The sequence below is a fragment of the Tenebrio molitor genome, chromosome 5, assembly GCF_963966145.1.
Source record: "Tenebrio molitor chromosome 5, icTenMoli1.1, whole genome shotgun sequence".
Classification (NCBI taxonomy): domain Eukaryota; kingdom Metazoa; phylum Arthropoda; class Insecta; order Coleoptera; family Tenebrionidae; genus Tenebrio; species Tenebrio molitor.
The window spans coordinates 3,467,245-3,488,262 of NC_091050.1; the positions used below are offsets into that span (position 1 = coordinate 3,467,245).

General features: G+C 33.6%; 1 protein-coding gene across 3 annotated transcripts in view; it reads right to left on the bottom strand.

Annotated features, from left to right (window-relative positions):
* Positions 1–226: 226 nt before the first annotated feature.
* The window catches only part of LOC138131101 (forkhead box protein L2-like), a 39,439-nt gene continuing 18,647 nt past the window's right edge, over positions 227–21,018 (bottom strand). The window contains exons 2-4 of one of the 3 annotated variants that reach the window (XM_069047876.1): positions 12,052–12,148; positions 705–1,490; positions 227–645 (exon numbers count right to left, since the gene is read on the bottom strand). In XM_069047876.1, the coding sequence (XP_068903977.1) occupies positions 587–645; positions 705–1,490; positions 12,052–12,148 (942 nt within the window). In that variant the 3' untranslated portion in view covers positions 227–586. Of the gene's footprint in view, positions 1,491–12,051; positions 12,149–12,704; positions 13,511–21,018 lie in introns of those variants that run through there. The other 2 variants (XM_069047875.1, XM_069047873.1) reach the window with 2 other exon arrangements.

Here is a 21,018-nt window from a genome sequence, read left to right on the forward strand (position 1 = left end):
GGATGAACCTGAGGGCCACTGTGTTTTGCATTTTTTTTTTTATATACAAAAAGCTTTCACAAAGACGTATATACTATATTTATTATAATCTGTAATTTAACTTGTAATATCTATCTGCTTGGTCAAAAATATGTACGATATTGAAATTAATGAATTGTGGTGTAAATAAGGAGAATTTTTTTCTCTCATAGCTCAGGGTCAAAATGAACACACAAATGAAAAAATCTTTACTGACAAATTTTTATTTAAAACTTTTTCACTATTACATTAGTAAAATGTCAAGAAAATTAACAATGAAAAAAAACAATTGTAATTCACAGATAAATCATTATTTGTTATACTTAATTAAATTACATACATAAATACATATAAACAAGGATCTCCAGGAAAGATCCCATTGCTCAAACGGACGGAATATAAATAAACAAAATCAATATATCAGTATCAGTGCTTCTGAATGGAGGAATCTGATTTCAAGATTTTTTATGAACAAAAATTTGCCCAACAAAGTAAGATAATTATATTATAAAAACCTTGGATGAGTACTGTCGAATTCACGATGTCATCATCATTCGGTTCTCGTTTCTTAAATGAAGCACTTAGGGTAGGTAGGGCTGCTAGGCTCCTCCTTCACTGTAGTCACCACTGTAACAGTAGCTGTGGATCAGCAGGGGGCGAACTGTGGGGGCCGGGGGGGTACTCACTGTCGGGGGGCCAGTAAGGAGGATATCTTGCTGCAGCCTCTTGTCTTACGCCGCAGGGACTGAATGCGGCAGCGCTTGGATATCCTTGTTGAGAATATCCTCCAGCACTGTTACAACTCGTGTAAGATGCCAACTGTGACTGCCCCAACCACGTGGCAGTATCATAACGAGAGTAAGGAGGTGGATAAGTAGGAGGTGTAAAAATATTGCGGGCTAATGGTAAGCCATGTTGTCCCAAGGCATCCCCGAAGAAGGCTTTGGGGTAGGGCTGTGCGCTACGATATGGTCTTTTCATTCTCCTTCTCCTTCGATAATTACCATTTTCAAACATGTCTTCATATTGAGGATCAAGAGTCCAATAGTTACCCTTCCGTTCTCCGCCCCCTTCACGCGGCACCTTCACGAAACATTCATTCAGACTCAGGTTATGTCTTATCGAATTCTGCCAGCCCTTCTTGTTACGCTCGAAGTATGGAAATTTTGCAGTGATGTAAGCGTAGATCTCCGACAGAGTAGCACGTTTTAAATGAGAAGACTGAATGGCCATTGCTATTAGAGCTACATATGAGTAAGGAGGTTTGCTTTGGCTATTGCTGGTAGAATTTGAAGTATTTGTTGTAGAAGACGACGGTTGAGGTTGGGGTGAATGACTTGAGCTGGTGCTAGCAGTTCTGACAGGTTCTTCTATCGAATCCACAGACGTGTTACTGTTTCCGTTGCCAGTGAACGGAGCGCCACCAGCGTTTCCTCCATTTATTGGACTAAAACTTGACGTCGGCGCAATAGCTGCAAAAGAAAAAATGCGAATTAATACCTAGTTCGCGCTGCTGTCAGAGATATTATTATCAAACTGTTTACTATGAAATTTGACATCAAGTTCTGTAACAGGTCATAAATGATAAGGAAACTATTTATAATGAAGAAGATGATCGGGGCCTCCTTCAACGGATCGTGCAGGTTTTATAAATAAACATTTCGAGATCAAACGATGCTTGTCCTCAGAGTACTTGCAAATAATCTTTCAAAACAGTGAATTAAGTCGCTCCACTATTTCACGTGCATTGCTTGTGGATGTTTGTCGTTTATTTGTGGCAATAACGACCGCCGAAAGAAAACAGAAATAACGCGAATTCATCTACACCCGGTGGTAGTAATAACACGCCCGATTAGCTCTCTGTGCTGCTCCGGTAAAGGAACTCATTTGACTTGACGATTAATTTCGCAAAGAACAATCAATTCCGGAATGATAATCTTTTTTTCTTTTTAATTTCTTTTATCATACCCACTGTAAAAAATGTTAATCTATTCGCAATTAAAAATATTTAACAAGTAAACTTCTATACATTTTCTCGAGAATTTTTTAAGTTGCCTTTTAACACGTAAGTCCTGCGCAATGGGAATAATCCCTCACTAACAAATATGTAGGTACATTTTATCAATACGATGCCACATGGTAGCATTTATCCTGGAATGTAGGGAAATGATAATAAATTCTAAAAATAATAAAAACGTGTTGATTTAAAATTTTATATTCAATAAGTCAATCGTAATATTATTGTTTTTTCTAAAACTAAAAGTGTAAAAGACGCTGTGTACCTATCCCCATAATTAGAAAGAAATAGAGAGGATTTGTTAAAAGCAAGTGACAGACTGTGGATTACAATGAGGTAATAAGAGGGTAACTTTGTTAAGACTGAAAACTTCCCGATCACGCCGCTGTTCACACAACTTGAAAGAAATTCTCCTTTGCACAACATTTGAACCATTAATACTGACTGAGGTGTCTGCAAAATCTAAAACCACAGTCGATGCTCCAGAAATAAAGAATAAATGCGTAAATACTTAAATCAAAAGGAATTTCAGGAGCCGTAATAGGAAGTGCTCTATAACCATTTATTATGACAGGAATGTTCGTAATATCGGTGTTCACTTAAATTTCTGCTCAAAGTTGGCGTTGAAGAGTCGATTGTTGTGAGCGCACCACTCGTCAGTCTGCACTCTGCAGAGTAAAAACACAAACAACGCAAAAAGTGAGGTTAGATTTATGATACATGACCTGTAATCCATGGTGCGTTCACAATCGACCCTTCAACGTCTACTTTGAGGAGAAATTTAAATGAACACCCGATATAAGACAGAACTTTTTAAAAACAAAAAATGTATGTTATTTACTAAGCTTTTCCAATAAGTCTTCGACAAACTTTTTTATTTCAATTAGTTTTGATACTTTTCAAGACGTATGTATGTTTAGTAAAATCTTAAATTCAGTATTTTCAGTTTTATCCTTCTACGATGCAAATAATTATGTAATGTACAGAGGAGTAAGACACCAGTACCTAGTGACAATCAGGACAAGGTTCACACCTTGAAAAAGTGCAATTTTACAAATCATGATGCAATAAAGAGTGAAATAGTCAACACATTTTTTGTTGATTTGTTATATTACATACCCAAGTCATTCTTATTTCTGTAAGCATTATAAAATTTCTTGAAATATACGTGAACGTTGTTGCAGATTTCCTAGAACGGATTAAGTTTTGGCCGCTAAACTATTGATCCTGCCGCGTATTATTTCGTAATTTTAGAAACAGAATATTTTCGAGTTATTTTTACGTGAACTTATGTAGTTGAAATTTGAGACCATAACAACGGGACATCTTCATGTGTATGGTGGCTACAGTAAGTTACTAAATCAAGTACCTAAATTTAGCCTCTTGGATCGCACTAACAGTTCAATTTAATACTTGCAAATGTCACAAAATTACTTCAAGTACTGCATTTAACTGTTCACATGATGCAAGTAGCTAAATTTTCGAAAGATACTCCAAGAATATTTTAGCTTTCTGACAAGTGAAATGCTTGTTTTTGGTTTGACAACAGAAAGTGGCGAAAGCAAATCTTTCTGGTGCAGATTTTTAAGCGGGGCAGTCGTGCAGGAGCAACTGCTGATGGCGCTAAGCTCTTGGATCATTTTGACACCAAATAGCACATGTTTCTGTGCGTCTTGACGAACAGCTCGTGCTGCAATCTGCACGTAATGAGAATTTATTACACAACACATGGAATACAATAAACGTGTAAGTGCCTTGTACATTATGAAAACATCAAAATAAAAGCACACGTAGTCAAGGGTGGGCCGTGATTTTCTTGGCGAGAAGCACGTTTTAGCAAACAAACGACGGCATTTAGCAAGTGCAATCGAGTCGAGATTATGGACATGTGCTACGGTGTTCGAACACACCAAAGAGCAGTGAACGTGGTGAAAAGTGCCGAGTTAGCCGCCCACGTACAGCTGCTGAACGTGTCCTGCTCGGGCCATTACCTCGCCCTCCGTCACTGACATGCTTACCACAGAAGGTTCACATTTATATGTTAAAATTACCGTCTATATGTGCATGAGACTCATAAAACCTAAAATAACCGGAAAATGGGGCCGGACAGGAAATTGAACTGTACGACGCAATGGTCACTTTTCAAAAAGCACTTATAATCCACTTTTTTCAGACATTCCAAGCGGTCTTGCCAATGCCACTCAATTTTCAATATGCGCAGACTTAATTTAGAATGTAAAGCGTACGAAATTCTACCAGCATGCCCCAGGATTCTTGTGTGGTGTGAATGGTGGGTAAGTTTTTTTTGACCTTAATGGAAGGTGTCGTGACACAAATAAAACTTACAAACTTTGTCTCTTGGAAATTTTTGTGAAATTTTTCACATTAAAAATTATTTTGGAAGTCTTGTACGGTTCTTTATCTCGATTGCTCACTGGAGTACGAAGATATATCTAATTTTTACCCAAGTGAATAGCATGAGTTACAGGATATACCGAAAACACATCTAAAACTAACAGTTTAATTGACATTTTCTTATTTTGACAAGCTGTCATTGTGAGTGATTTCGTTACATGGTGTAACCGAGTGACAGTTGACAACCAGACTACAGTTGTCGCTTAATTATGAAGTATTTTTTGCGGCCTTAATTAAAGGTTTTTTTTTTGATGAAATTCTTTCAATTTTCAAGTTTTGGTGAATTAAAAAAAAACCTGTTTCGTCTTGTACAAACTGTATTGTCAGTCAATATGACCCACTCGATACAACAGAAAAATATTACAAACTGTCACTCTTGAACGGGGTTGTCGTAAAAAAACCCTTTGATTCATTTCTGAGTCGGCCTTCATCGATAACTTAAATTGTACGACCTGAAAAATAAAAACTTAGTTTTCTCCATTCTGTACTGCCGCATCTACGATGACATCCATCGCAATTTGTCACCACGTCGAGATTCCTCGAAGAAATATTTTTGTGTGACTCAGTAATCTGTCAACTGCTGATAATAATTTTTAAAGTTAAATACATACAACAGAAACTTTTCATGGATAATAAACGTGAACATGTTTTGGAAAATATCTGCAGGAATTACCGCGGCAGGTTATTTGGAGATTACGTATTTGCACGGTGAACGAGATTTCGTTCCGCCCATTTGATTATTACGCTCCCACTTTCAACTACCGCAGATAATGCTCCGCCCTATCTCTTTTCCGTGTTTCACGAACTCGAGAATTACCAAAGAAGGAAGTTGAAGTGAAATCACTGTCGGCAGAATAACATCAATAAATTCCGTTTTCTACTTGCGTATTCTTTTTATCAGTTTCATCCACAATTAAGTATAATACCCAATCAAACGTGTATAAGGCTAATTTTCCTAAATTTAGAAGTAAACAAAAAATAATTTAGACAGTTCATTAATTATCCTTCGTAAATCTTATAAAATTTCTAATGGTTGTTATTTTTTAGTGTACATTTTTCAAAACTGACAACAATAATTGTTGGAGAAGTTTCATGGCAAAAAAATGTAATCAACATTTGTTTGCCCAAATTTTTAGATTTGTTATTTTTGAAGTATTTTGCACAAAGTTGGTGTGATTTTAATTTATCTTGGCAATTTTATTTCTTTTTTCCTTAACTCACAAAATATATCTAACAATAAGAAACTATTTTATTCGTAACGTGGAGTAAGACAATCCAAATTTGTTTTTGTTTTTTATGTTTCCATCCATCATACTAGATAGGTAAGTACTTGGAGATCAGATAAATTTTTGTGAGAACCACTGCGATTTTATACCACTAGAAAAAATATGATAAGAATGTTTTCAATTTAATTTGTTATTTGCAAATGGTATATTATTGCGTAAGTGAAACTGTTGCGTTTAAATTTCTTCTTCGCATCTTATTTCATATGATGAATCATTCAGATAATGGAATATTATAACTGCGGTATCTTCGTGCTCTTTCTCAACTTTTGAACCTTTCGGCAACCTACGTCGACTTCATAATTCTGTATTTTCAGAACACTGCTTACCATAGTACTGCTTACCTAGTTCAGTTCACTAGCTATACGAGTACATATTAACCATAATATTTAATTTTGGTAACTGCAGTGATATCCTGTATTTTTCAAAAAGATAATATTATAGAACTATTCCAACTTGTAATCGAAAATTCTGTTTTAAATTAAAAATCAAGGAATAAATATTGCACCAAGTTTTAAACAGTCAACTGTTTCATTCAACACTGATTATACTTTTGAAAATATCTAAAATCTGGAATATGAAAAGTTGTTTAAAAATATTTGACTGTTATTTAATTTTTGAAATATATTCTACATCTGTGTTTACATTTATACAGACAAGATAAAAAGTACCGAGTATCTTTGAAGATACGTTGGTTGTTATTAAATTATCAATTGGAATATCGCGTTAATAGACTAGCAAATGGGCTACTATTAAAACGAGGGTCGTTCGTAAACAAATGTATCAATAACGCGCTTTGAGGGATGATGGAGCCTAATGAGAGGCCTAAGGGCGAGAGCTGCACCATTATACCTGTCATTCATCCGGTAACTTTATACAATGCGGGGTTAAACTTGCAGTTATCCAATTAGGGCGTTTTTACTAATTATTTGCTTATTTCAGAGTGAAATCTGATATAGGTATTTTGAGAGATTTTTATTTACTACGTTACTCGTAATTTCGCTGTTTTCAAAGGAACAATTAAATACTTTATATTTACAGGTGGACGAACCATTCCGATTCTTTAATTAAAAAACAACTGTCGTCATACGTCATCGTGGCAATTCACAATTCTACTTTTGCTCTTTTATTTTTAAGTACCACTGGCAAAGAAACAAGTTACGCACCTTTTCGATCAGTAACGATGCAAACGACAGTAAATTCGTTTTTTGAAAGCTATTGTCTCCAACATTCGATGTTTTTTCTATCCAACACAACGCCGCTGTTCGTTAAGAAAGTGTCTATAAAAGAACGTATATCTCGAGTCATGTGGAATTGTGCGGCTCTATAATTTTATTGTGTCGAACTATGTCCAGCCCCAGCCGTTGAAGCTGTCAAATTAGATGTCACCGGTCAAATGTAAAATTACTATAGTCAGTTATGAATTCGACGTCTTACGTTGTTTTGTCTGTGACTTTCTTCAGTTTTTCTATATTTCAATTACTTTTCATCTTACAACAGAACGGCAATAAAATGCTACTACTCTTCTAGAAAAAGCTTCTTCCTATTATACGTTCTAATAACAATATTTTAAATGAATTAGGAGAGATCAATCATCTAAGTAAGTGTACAATTTCATATTTACGCCACTTTGACATTTAATAGAGATAGGAAATAGTTTTGAGAAATAGTGAAATACCATTGACAAAGCAGGAAAACCAAAAGAAAAACAGTGTAAAATTTAAATATTAGAAATGCGAATTTTTTTTTAATGAAAACATGGTTTTCTCATTCTCCTCTTTCCTGATATATGTCAAAAACAGTATACTGAATGGTGTAATATAGTGTAACGATCATATACTGTTGTTTAAATTAAAAGAAAGAAGTTTGCAGGTGTTTTAATAATTCAACAAAAAATAGCACCTCCATATGCATGGAGACCAACAACACTTCTCGTTTCATTTGTAAAGTTGTTTTGAAAGTTTTAAAAGCAAGCGAATCTGACAAAATTTTAACAGTTTGAAAAAGTTGACAAACGTTCACAAAATCGTAAATTACGAATGGAAATATTTTAGTATGAAAATCGTATTGGCACTTTACTTTTGAAGACATTTGGAAAAACCACTTTTCATCTTTGTTTCCAAGAAATTAACTCGCCTGCCAGAATTACAATTTTTTTACACTTTAATGTTTATTAAATAAAAATTTCGGAATTTTCCCAATACAATTTTAAAAATAAACAACTTGTTTACACATTTTAATTTTTTATACGCACTAAATTTTCAGTGGAATAAACGCGATTCGTTCATACAATATCAACCATACAAGAGAGTTGAAATTAAAATTAGGTACATTTACCCTAGAGCAAGGTAAAAATAAAACAACCACGATCCTTCACATTATACATTAACATTATACTGTTGTAAAATGTAAAAACAAATGGATATCCAACAATGTTTTTGTGTCGACTGAAAACTGTTTTCATGTGGTATTAAACTCATTTTCATTCTTCATTCAAATTATTCTAAATTATATTATTACAATCTTACCACAAAATTTACATTCTGAACTTCTACTTAAAGTCAATCATACCTTAGTAAGACTAGAAGCACCAATATCATCTAATTCGATTAAGCAGACACATGAATTACTGTTTGCTTACGAGCGCTTGTGTTTTTCCAATTTTTTTAGACGATGGTGGTGTGAAATGATGACCTTTTGCCGAAGCTTATCAGAGGTCACCGGGACAAAAGGCAAGGCCTGTGACGTGATGATGTTGAAAACGTCATCCACACAATTTTACAATAACAATATTAGCGTTACATTTGAAAAACACAGATATATTAACCATGACCACAAATACGTAAATATTTAGATGTGAAATGCGTAAACCGTAACCTTATTTACAAATACTTAAACTTGATAAATCTGTCGCATAAACTAATTTCATTTTTTCCGTCAACATTAACATGACTATTAGATAGCATCCATATAATTTATACGCCAGTTTTTATCGACCAAAAGCACAAAATATTGTGACAAATATGCGTACACATAAAAACTGTTGTCATATTGTGTCCCAAACCTAAAATTTGCAGTTACTATCTCTTCAGATCATATACATGGATAAGGATTAAACATGCTTGTTGAAAAGCATGACAAGCGAAAAGAGAATTTTACCCAAACTCTTCCAAGAGAAGCAACGTTTTACAGAAAAATACAAATGTATCAAGACGTTGACTAAACTCCCAATTCTTTTTGAACCTTTTTTTTTCTAATACCAAAAGGCTTAATAATTGGCAACTTTAGGCAAACGCAAATTCAAGAAACAGGTAGGAATAAATTGTTGAAAGAATGAGTTGTTTTTACATATTTCAGAAGAATGAATTGTTGTACGTTGGATCAAAATTAAAAATAAAATTTTATTGTGTAAATTTCTTCAAGTAGTTCTACAATAACTATGTTGCTTCAAATTTAAGCTTTTCTGGAACATAAAATAGAATTCTGTTTTTAGTCCAACAGACAGCGAATTGTGAGAACTAAAAGTTCTTTTCACCAGTGTACAGATTAAAAGGTACACAATTCCTGATTCTCCCAGTCTAATTCGATTCGCCACATACTGCGGGTAGATGGACAAAAGAAAACAATCATAAAACACGATTTGCGTTACTCCTATATAAAAATTACTTGAATATTTTTTGTAGCTAATTAAATTATAAACAATTTTTATTATTCATAACATTTCCATAGGACGAATACTTTTCACGATAATGGCGTTAGAAAAAGTAGATCGTGCCATTTGACAAACGAGTAAGCAATCTGTCGCCGTCGCTTCATAATGAACTATGAAACTATGATCTAGTGCTAAACTGATATCTATAAATACCTAATTTTCGTTTTCTGATATATGGTTTTGTAGTTAATAATTGTTTTTGTTGTTACTTAAAAAATCAGCAATAATATGATTGCATAAATGGTGGATAAATTTCTTTAATATGTAAAAAATAGTCACTATACATATAAAATGATTAACACATGTATCAATCACACTTGTCAATAAACTGTAACGGTACTGTACTTGCTAAAACGGTGTAACGAAGAATAATAATTTTTTTATGGAAAGATTTATTATATCAGAAATTTTATAGATTCTGAAGTAAAAAAATGAGAATCGTATAAATATTTTCAATATGTGAATCAGTTGAGTAGCAAAATACATAAAAATGCAATGGTGACTTTTTAAAAGGAAGTTCTAAAGCTTTGCATTCACCTGCTGGGAAGCAAATGCGTGGAAAACTATTTTTTGTACTCATAGCCTTGAAACATCCCACGCTCGCTCCGAAACGAGTGCTTCCCGGTCGACTCGAATGTAAAAATTGCAAAAAACACTGGCCCTTTGAGGCATTCAAAAAAAATCTGTCTTGACAATAATAAAATTTAGTTCATAAAATACAATTTCCCTGGGTTTTCCTCCATAAAAAAATTACGGAAAGATTTATAATCGTTGAAAATTGTTCCTACAAAATTCACAAATTATTGCAAAAATTGAAATATCAAGTGAAGCAATTGTTTCCAATAACCAAAGATCACTGCCTGCTTGGTTTTATGTTCGTTTATGTTCAATGTATTAAAACAAAAAATTTAATTTAATTTTCGTACAAAAAATATTGTACGGACCACTTGCGTGAAGACATCTTCCGTTCATTCGCGCATTAATTAAAGGCACTCGCTCCTTCGTCGCTGGTGCTTTAAAAAATGCGCTCATGCGGGAACATCGTCTTCCCGCACTTGGTTCGTAAATAACTATTTTTTCGGTTTCATCATGTGGCTGGGTAGGAAGTACCTGATTTATCGCTTACATTTTTTTGTTTTTCTCTCAGAAACGTAACCAAAACCGGTGGAAGTAAAATTGTATGGGCACAACACGGTACCGAGGGAAAATGCTTTAGGTATTATCTTACTAAAGGGCTACGTTTTAAAGAAAAAAGTGAAATGTATGCAATCAAAGTCGTGAAAAATTCAAAATAGCGATTTTACTCGCTTTACAAAGCTTAAAATATTTAAACTAAATTGTGGAAACCATTAAACCTGTCCATACACTCGATTCTTAGAAAACTTTTGTGTTAAATACTAAAACACTGATTTTATAGTAAGCACTGTTATTCTCGTTGAGTAATCAGAAGTGCATTTTCTTACATTTGTGTTTAAAAACTTTTAAAACGCAACGGGCGTTAAGCGAGGCGGCAAGATTTATCAAATTGTTACCATCCACCCATGTCTAAACATTAACCACCTTAAATCAGTCCTAAAAGTGCTTCTCCTATATAGCATGAAATGAGTATTGTCCTCGTCTTTATGTCAATAGTAAGTTCTCTAACGAAGTGTGGTTTTCTTTATTTTTTTGAAGTGATCACTAACAAAACCTAATTCTATTGAGAAAATCTTGGATGTTTTACACGTGGTAGGGATGAAGCCCACGTTCATCAACCGGCTAAACTTCCACACGATAAGCGAATCTTTTAAGCGATTTGGGGATCGTCGAACAAAAAAACCTTGTATTCAACTCGTTCTTGTGTAAATTGGGCTTTTTTGGCCTCGTTAAATAAATAACTATTATTATATTGTTCCTTCGCAATCAAGACTATAATATATTATTAATCATGATTCATTCAGTGGCGTACTGGAAATTGCCATACATTTTATAGTAATTTTTATTTCAACAAGATTTACTAAAAAAACATTTTGTTAATAACTTCTACCCATTGTCACCAATTACGGTTTTTTTTTAATATGTATACATATTTCAAAACATCCTATACATATATGTATTTAATTAAGAGAGAATTCTGTTCATGTTTTTCTTGCTTTAGTCAACTTTTATTTGGACAGTAGTCTGTAAGTTGACTTATTATTATTATTATTATTATTATTATTATTATTATTTAATACGTTCTTACTTTAACCCCATATCTTAGTAACCATGTGAAATTATTAACACGTTGGGTAATTGCTTAATAGTTTTTATAAATACTTAACAAAATAACCTATTGTCTAAACAATAACAGAGATTTATTAGGCATTAAATGACGTTGGATAACATTTAACATCACAGTAATAGAATTACTGTAATAGAGTAGATGTGGGTTATTCAGCAGCAACGCACCAAAGAAGTTCAGCAATTGTTTCATTATTGGAAAGAAGTTTATTCGCTCTTTTTTTAAGAAATTATCGAAAACATTTTTATTATGTAGGAATGATTAAGCGCAAAGTTGATGAGTTAGAATAATTACTGTCAATTAATGATTACTATTATTAGTGACTTTAGATAATCTCACTTACCGTGAGTATGAAGTGGTAGGGCCGAAGTCAAGGATGGCAACGAGTAATTTCCAACATCAGGTTCCGATTTAATCTTTTGAACACTGGACAGTAAATCCTGCAATGAGAAACAAATAACTAAATCGTTTAAAATCCATAACATTATAAATATACCACATAACAAAAGCAGTTTTAAATTACTGTTACTGTCCCATTTGAAATTGTTAACACCAAAAATTATATGTCAAGAAAATAGAAATAATATTAAAAAATTAAAAGTATTACATGTATGTATTATGTAAACATAAATTCTAAAGAAAACAAATAAATTCATCAGCACCGAGATGATATGAGCCTTATTCATAAAGTACAACTTATGTTTTCATAAATGCCAAGTTGTTTTCAAAACAGTTTCGTTACATCACATTAATGCCGTAGAGAAGTCAGATCAACTTCAAAATATTATTTCAAAACAATATATAAAAACCGTATTTTTTAAAACATTTTGTTTTGTTTTGAGTAAAATCCAATGTATCTGTAGTATCTGCAAGTTTACGGAAATGGTTTAAGAATCGTGTCTTGAATGGTGTGTGAGTAGTGTGATATTGGCTATTATATCGGATTGGCGATCATTTCAGTTGCGTTACACGGTATAGTGCTTCTTGATTACTTACGGGGTGGTCCGGAGGCCTGGCGGGACTTCCAGATACGCGGTCCAATAAATTCAATGAGCAGAACATCAAGCATTACAGTTTAAATTAAGTTGAAGAACACAAAGAAAATAAACGCAACTTTTTTCGCTGCATTACATGGTGGAAGGATCACGACAATTAAAATTAAATAACATAAACGTCCTGAATAAGTATCGTGTACTTTTATAAAATTCGGTTTTATGTGATGATCTGACAATCATTTACTTGATATAATTCTCAATGGTACACAGAAAATTGTTTCTTAAAAATGATTCATGACAGCGATTATTCAAACCAAACAAACATAAATCATTTATACATAAAACAAATGGGAACATTGTAGCAAGTAGAAAATAGCAATGAACTTTACATTTTTAATTATGGCTCTCTGAATAAAAATGTTGATTTAATTCGTTAACGCTTGCATTTTCATAAACGAACCAAGTTAGCTTACAAAAGAAAATTTCTGCGGCATAAAAACACAATTTTACAGATTTCATCCTGTAATTTAAAACAAGTCAAAGTAATTATACTGTAAGATTCGGTGAAATAGTTGCTCAACTATGATGACAGGGCTTTCAGTTACACCTGTTGACCTATACGTTTGCATAAAGTGTTGTTAGTAGACGTCTCTTTGGCAAACGTCATATCTCAGTGCCGCAAAGCAAAGTATTTACACTCGCAATTTAGATTAAATTACAATTATGATCACAATTTCACTGATTTCGTTTTATTGAAAATGTATAACGTTTGATTAATGATCATGCCGTTGTAGTTGTAGTCTTACAAAAATTAAAAAATACAAATTAGATTCTTAACACGTTACTGAATGATAAACTTATAGAAACTCTGACCGTCAGAGATAAATGTTGTAGAACTTTATCTTTATCTCTAATAAATAACCCAATTAAGCAATTTTCCCCAAAGTCGAAAGATTACATTACACAATTACAACATCCAAATAAAAAGAATATAAAAGCTATCGATGTACCTATCTAGTGCAACTTGGTAAGTTATCTCTGTTAGCATTGGAAGTTTTGTTTAACTGAAAAAGTTCCACAATAATTTTTGTGGTTTCTCGGTACAGTTCCGGGTACGAAATTTTGGCCATCACTTTTCATTCCATTTACATGAGACGTAAAGCGGGCCTTACGTATTCGTAACCTCGTTTTCTGCTATTACAAGACTTGTCATTTGTATTTTTTTCATAAAAATACGGCAGAAAATGAACAAAAAATGTCACTTCATCACAAATTGAAAGTGACAATTACACGGTTTCATAAGGAGATTCTAATCGGTGCCGTTTTGCAGAAGTTATCGTGAACAAAAATTTTGCAAAAAATTACATAAAAATCCCTAACCACTGGTTCAATTTGTACTAAAATCGGGCTCCTACTGAGATTGTTTATGAATAAAATTCAAATCGGTGCATTTTTGCGGAAGCACAGCTCCATGCCGAAAACCACTTTTCTTTGCGTTTTAAGCAAAGGATAATCAGAGTTTGATCTTATCGGACCTTATCACCGTTGAATAATTGCTTTCTCCAACATTGAACGACTAAATTATTAAATCCAAAATTCCTAAGAGATTAGACAAGGTGAGTATTACATTACCTTTGCAAATTATTTGAAACAGTAAAATTTACGAGTAATAGGTATAATATTTACCTTCAAGTTTTACAAAGAAAAGACAGAAACTGAATTACATTGAAATTTGTGTTTCGTTTTATTTCAAATCTTCTGCAAAGAATATCGAACTATTAATTGAAGAATATAACCATAATTATGTACATTTAAAAAATCTCTTTACATAGTTACATTTACAAAGATTTAAATTGAAAAAATTATGTCAAATTGTTGTTGAAATAAAGTGAGATTTTTAACATTTGGCACACAGGCACAAGTCAACAAATTAAAAAAAAAGACTTACATTTAACTAAAATGTAAATAAAAATTGTCTGAAATTATGTTGTATGATTTAAAATTGGTCATTTGATTGCATTTATTATGTCTTTATTTTGTTAAATATCGATCACTATTCGAGTTTGTTGCTACTTCATCATTCAACGATACCACTAAAGCAGAAAAAAAGTTAGAAATTATACAGTAGTAAGTGTGATAGATGTTATCCTCAAATAAAAAAAAATCACTCTGAATTTGTTTATCTACATCGTGGACTGAAAAGTTATGAGTTCTCTATTGTTAAGCAAAATATTATGAAATATGGTATGTTACCAAACAAATAAATCTGATGACTAATTACTTCATAAACTATTATGGACGCAACTTTGTAATGACCTACATAATATAAGGAAGTAAAATGTGAATACATTTCAAATAATCATTTACTTTTCTTTAAAACGTCATATCTCCTATAGTTACCTGCAGATATCACAATTCTTAAAAAAAGACGTTTTTGATATTTGACATTTTGATAAGATTTGTTCCCAAAAGAGAAATTAAACTTTTGTAAAAGTTACATTAGAGAGCGGACTAACATAAAATTAGTGTGTATGTACGAGTATATTAAATAGAGTTGGTTCCATCCTGTTCTTAGGGGTATTTGTCGATTGTTAATTGGCTGCACTGTTATTGTCGAATATGACAGGTGCCATTTATATTTATTTTCTGCGTGAGGCATCTTTTGGGATCGAAACATTTTATACCAGTTTCTGATCTGGCAGAACAAACCATTTTGATAATTTTTGCTGCTTTGATTTTGCTTGACCGGACTGACAAATATTTGACGTTTGATAGTAAACAGTACCGATGACAGTAGATGCTGCCAACACAAAATCTAACTTTCAAAAATTCCCCTAGGAACCAGGATCGAGCCTACTTTCTCTTACATACAACTCTAGATCCGATATGAAATATTTCCATTAAATAATGTAATATATGTACACCTGGGGTTACTAACCGTTTAATCCCTAGAGTACATTTTTCAAAACTGTGTGCTGTAAGTTGTCTTCTAGAGAAAACGTGTTAAGTGTCAAATGTTAAAAATCTCAAACGATATCGTGGAACCCGAAACCCGAAAATGTGTTCCAAATAAAACGCAACAATACCAAATTAAAGTGTTCAAATATAATTGCAATAATTTTCACTTCTATAAAAAATGGTTGAACATCTCTGAATGTCTCTGCGGACAAAGGTCAAAGTTCCTAATTATATAAAGCAGAAAATACTAGGAGATAACTGTGCCAACCTTTTATTTTATTTGGTGAAAGCATTATGGTAACTATTTCGATTATTATTTAGAAACAACTTCTGTATTTCAGTACGAAATTTGACGAATCGTGTTATATTTCTTGCAATGACAACTGAAAATTTATCAATATTTTTTGTTCTTATTTTATATAACATGGTTATTATATATTAACGACTTAACGAGTATGGTAAAGAGTGGCTGTTGAAAACAAAAACGTCAAAAACATGCAGAGCGGCATTAGGGCTGTATTTAAAATGCATGTGCTTGAAACACAGGTTAGATCTCGACATATCAATCGCAAAAGACATACGGGGATTACTCGATTATACAAATTAATTTGATCGCTCCATAGAAAAAATAAAATAACTAAATTTAAAATTCTCATGGTTGCTCAAAAATAGAGACTAGTTAATCACACAAAACGACTCGTTTGGTAAAAATTGGGAGGCAAAAAGTTTTGCGAATTGTGCAACATGTTATAAACAAAACTTTCATAAATTGGGGAGTTTTTCCACCCTCTATATTAAGCTGATTAATGAGTGGTTCCAATCTGTTTTCTCTATACCTTTGTCCGTAGATAGTTTCATTTAAAAATATTGGTCCAATCAGTCTTGCGAGAAACTGCTATCCACACGCCAATTTTCAAAACAAGCAAAGGAGTCTTTACAAATTGGTGTGCATACTGAGCCCTCCAAATTCTGAGAATTGATGTATCCTGAGAGATGAAACCAAGCTTCGTCATTGTGAGGTGATTTTGAAACCAATTACAATATTCAACATGACTTTAGATAATTGGAGCTATTGTACGACGGTTATTTTATAAGGATGCAAGTGTAACCTATTTTTAATGAATTACTTAATGATTTTGTGATAAGTACTTCGCGGTATCCGATTGTTGAGATAAACGGGCTACGGATATTTTTTGTGGTCTCTTCCGCCCTTTCTTTCGAATCCTCGACAATTTCATGAGATACTGGTGGCCGTCGTGATGATTTATAATCTAGTCAGCTTTTACTGGAAAGATATACGATGGTTTGACAATACAATCAATATGAAGAAGAGAATAGACAATCCGAAGGAACCGTGAAAACATTAAAAAAATATGTGGGAAAGACTCAAAGAAATAACGTTTGTCAAGAAGAGGATTCCAATGTTTCTACCATTAAAGAATTTTGAATAGAACTGTACATACAAATTCATTGAATCTGTCCTGGGGTTAGGAAACAATAGAGTTGACACCGGTAATAAGTTAGTGCAATGGGTGCGAATGAAATAGCGTGCGACGCACCAGCTTCAATTACTGGCGATGCAATTTGTACCGAACCGTATAATGGTACGAAGGGGATAGCGCACGACGTACCTGTTTTTAATACTGCATACAGGTCTATAATAGCTCAAAAGTGTTCATTGTACACTGACAACGTCTAACTTCTCACTAGTCCTTGGACCACCAGGACATAAAGAGATGATACATAAAGTGTCCTTGACAACTGTCACAACAACATAACAATTGGCGACCTAGCAAACTAAAGGTACCCAGCCAGCTGCAGGACCTGGTCAAGTAGGTCAACTGAACTGATGGTATCCTATCAGAGAACCCGACAATCAAAAATACTCTGGCCACGTGCTAGCCAAGGGATCTGGTCAACTATAGGTGTAAGGTGTTCTATCTAATATCCCCGGTAACGAAGGTACTCTGGGCACGTACCAGTTACAGAACCTTGTCAACTAAAGGTGTCCTGCCAGAAAACCCGGAAAACAGAAGGTACTCTGGTCAACTAATCTGCGAGTTTAGGAAGGAAAGGTAGCATCGAACCGTGCAATGGGTACGAGGGAAGTGCGATGACGTACCCGCCCAGATTCTACCTCAGTTGTCGCTATAGGTGGAATCAACAATATCATCAGTCATCACCCTCCATTGTGGGAACAAACAACTTAATAACGGTTCATTCTCCCCAGATTCGGACTATGTAGACCAGAAACGTACGATGACCGAAACACTATGGCCCACTGTTTGGGAAATATCGCGAATCGAAAGACCGCTTCTCGCCTACCAATAATGTTGACCCCTATCAAAATCGTCTACTTTATTTGGGAAAGCAATTATAGGAAAAGAACAGTTCTTCGTAAAAGATAAAAACAAAAAATAAATCATCTGAATAAAAACGAAGACATCTGAATTTGATCATCGGTATGCTTCGTAAGTTTAGTTCGTTCTGTTAATTTCGTTAAAATCGTTCAATAAATATTTAGTGTTCTGATTTTTTTTGCAACGCAGTATAAATTAGAACAGTAAAAAAAGACTAGTCTCTCTGTCGGTTTGTTATTGCGACAATTTAATCAAGAGAGGTTGGTTCGATTTCAAATTTGGAATGTGGGGTGGTATTTTTTGGATTCCGTGGGAAATAAAATGATGTAAGGAAGTGGCAAGTCTTCATTTTATTATAGATACCAGTGGAACGGCCCGTGCTTACGCACTAAAAGCAATAAAATATTAAAATTCTATGCATCTACGCTCATTTTGGATAGCTCTTTCTTCTTGGCTTCTGTGTTCCCGCCTACATCTCTGTCGTTCTCCATTTGCTGCTCTTCGTCGCTAAATTATCCATTATTGTAATACTTTTCTTATAAAATTAATGACAGGTTTTACTGTCAAAAGGGACGTGTCATAGCAACACAGTTTCGTGGGTACCGCCATATTGTGACACCGACACGAAACGGACACCTATAATCTGTTTCAAAATCAAAAATCCACCAACACTGCATTCTACCTCGAAAATACAACCGACAACGTCGCCAACTTTTGTGTTTAGTGTGTCTGCAAGTGTCAGAAAAAAATGGGGTTATGAAAGAAAATTGTTGAGAGTCGTTTCGAGCGTAGTTCATAGTGTTTTTTTATTCTCATTTTGTTATATCACTCAAAAGGTATGATATGGTAGCTACCACCTTTTTGTACATAATACCTAATTACTTTGTGTTACGTAAATAAACTCAACAATTCAATGTCACATTTTGGCGGGAGGTTGGGCCAACCCAAAAAAAATGAATGAATGAAAAAGGGATTTCTTTTTTTCTGCCAACATAATTCAACAGGTGGTGGATTTTTGATTTTGAAACAGATTATAATAATAATAATAATAATAATAAGTTTATTCATGCCAAGATACATTATAGTAATAAAGATGATAAGTGCTGATTTTAATGATCATTTCACCCCTGTTTCGCTTTTTCTCTGTGGCCCCGGCGTTAAACTGTAAATTTTAAGCGAATAGCTAATATTCAACGTCATGCTTACAAATACATTCGTATTTTGGTAAAAGTAGGGCAGTTGAATCTACCCTACGTTCTATTGTGGCGCTACGGCGAAATATGTGATCTTTTTGCATTGAGTGGAAATGTGTTGTCGCCAAGGCGATTTCAAAGATAATTTTATAAGATTTTGTTCACTATTTTTTTTTCTTTGGAGCTCCTGTCGTTCGAGGGGGCTACCTAGTGTCCGTCGTACTCAATTAGTTAGGGACTGCGATGTAGAACCCAAAAGCCCAAACTCAAATTTTGGTGGACCCAGCTGAGACCAACAAAAATAAAGTCCCACCCTGTTACAAACTTGACCGGGTTATTCCAATGCGATATTAGCGAGGAGTAGATTTCACAGTGGAGAATATTCAAGTCTTTGTATCACTTAATTCGTATCTCAAAATTTAGTTTAAAAGTGTTTTGCAAATGTATTTATTTTACTCATTTACATATGTATTGGTCAATTTTCATTAAATAACTCTTCCAATAATGCGGCCTCTCGTAGAATAATTTTAGCAGACATTAAAGTACTGAATAATAAAAGTATTTTATTTAAAAGATTTGCAGTTGAAACATTGTATTTCTTAAAAACGTAAGCACTGTACTTTGTTAAATTTTATTGCTGGTTGTATTTGTTTCTCCCAACCACGACGAATGCGCTTAATGGTAGAACGTTATCGGTTTTTAGGGCACTACTACTTATCTTTTTGTTCGCTATAAAACCATCGTAACATCAGCAAAAATAATTTCATTAATGATTTTTCTTTTTACAAGACTTCAATATCCCATGCAATTGTTCACATTTTTCTACTGCTGAAAACAAAAACGATGATAGTTGCGAGCGGAATGTGGATTAAATTACGTCTTATAATAAAATACTCTGACTAAGCTGATTTATGAAAAAGATAAAAATATCTGGAATATTGCAACATGACATTATTTTATTGCAGACTTGTACAAACGTGACAATTCGTTACTACAATTCTACTTACGTCATAAAAGAAAATCAGAATCAATGCGGTCTTTAGACAATGCTATTTCGGAACAATTATTTTTCATAATGCATCTGCATAGAGAAGGTGGTGGCATCAGCTGACAAGTTCACTGACTCACTGCAAATGGAGACAGTTCACCATGGGACATTCTACTTCTTAGAATGCTACTCCAAATATGCGACAAACTGTCATGCTGCACATGCAACACCTGCCACCTGACAAAAAATTCCTAAAAATCCAACTATTTATTCAGCAAATTTTGCACAAGGCTTTTCACAAAATTTTGTACAACCATGAAGAAACCACTACTCGACTGTTGTTAAGTTGATACACGAGAAAGAACACAGCGTGGTAATCATTATTATGTTATCATAATAATCAATAAGTGTCATTACTATATTTATTACCGAACCTAAATATTTACATAATCCGATCTTGTTGTATACTATAACAGTGGTGTTCATTAGTGAAATGAATAAATAAATAAATAACTAAATAGGCGTCATTAAAGCTTTCTTTTTTAAGATAAATTTCTAAAATTAATGCTCTTTTTGGGCCGAACGCATTGACCTTAGCTTAGTAATTCTATTTTGTATGATTATAATTCCACGCTTAAAAACAAACCTTCCTGATAAGAAAAGTCATTCAAGTCGATTTTTATGGTAATGTAAAAACAGTGGTGAATTAAAAACAGATAAGAGAACGCAAGTTACAAAATCAACGGAATTCAATGATTTTCTTTGTTAAAAGGCATTTAAGACAGTTCCAATCGTTGGAATTGTTGGAAACACAAT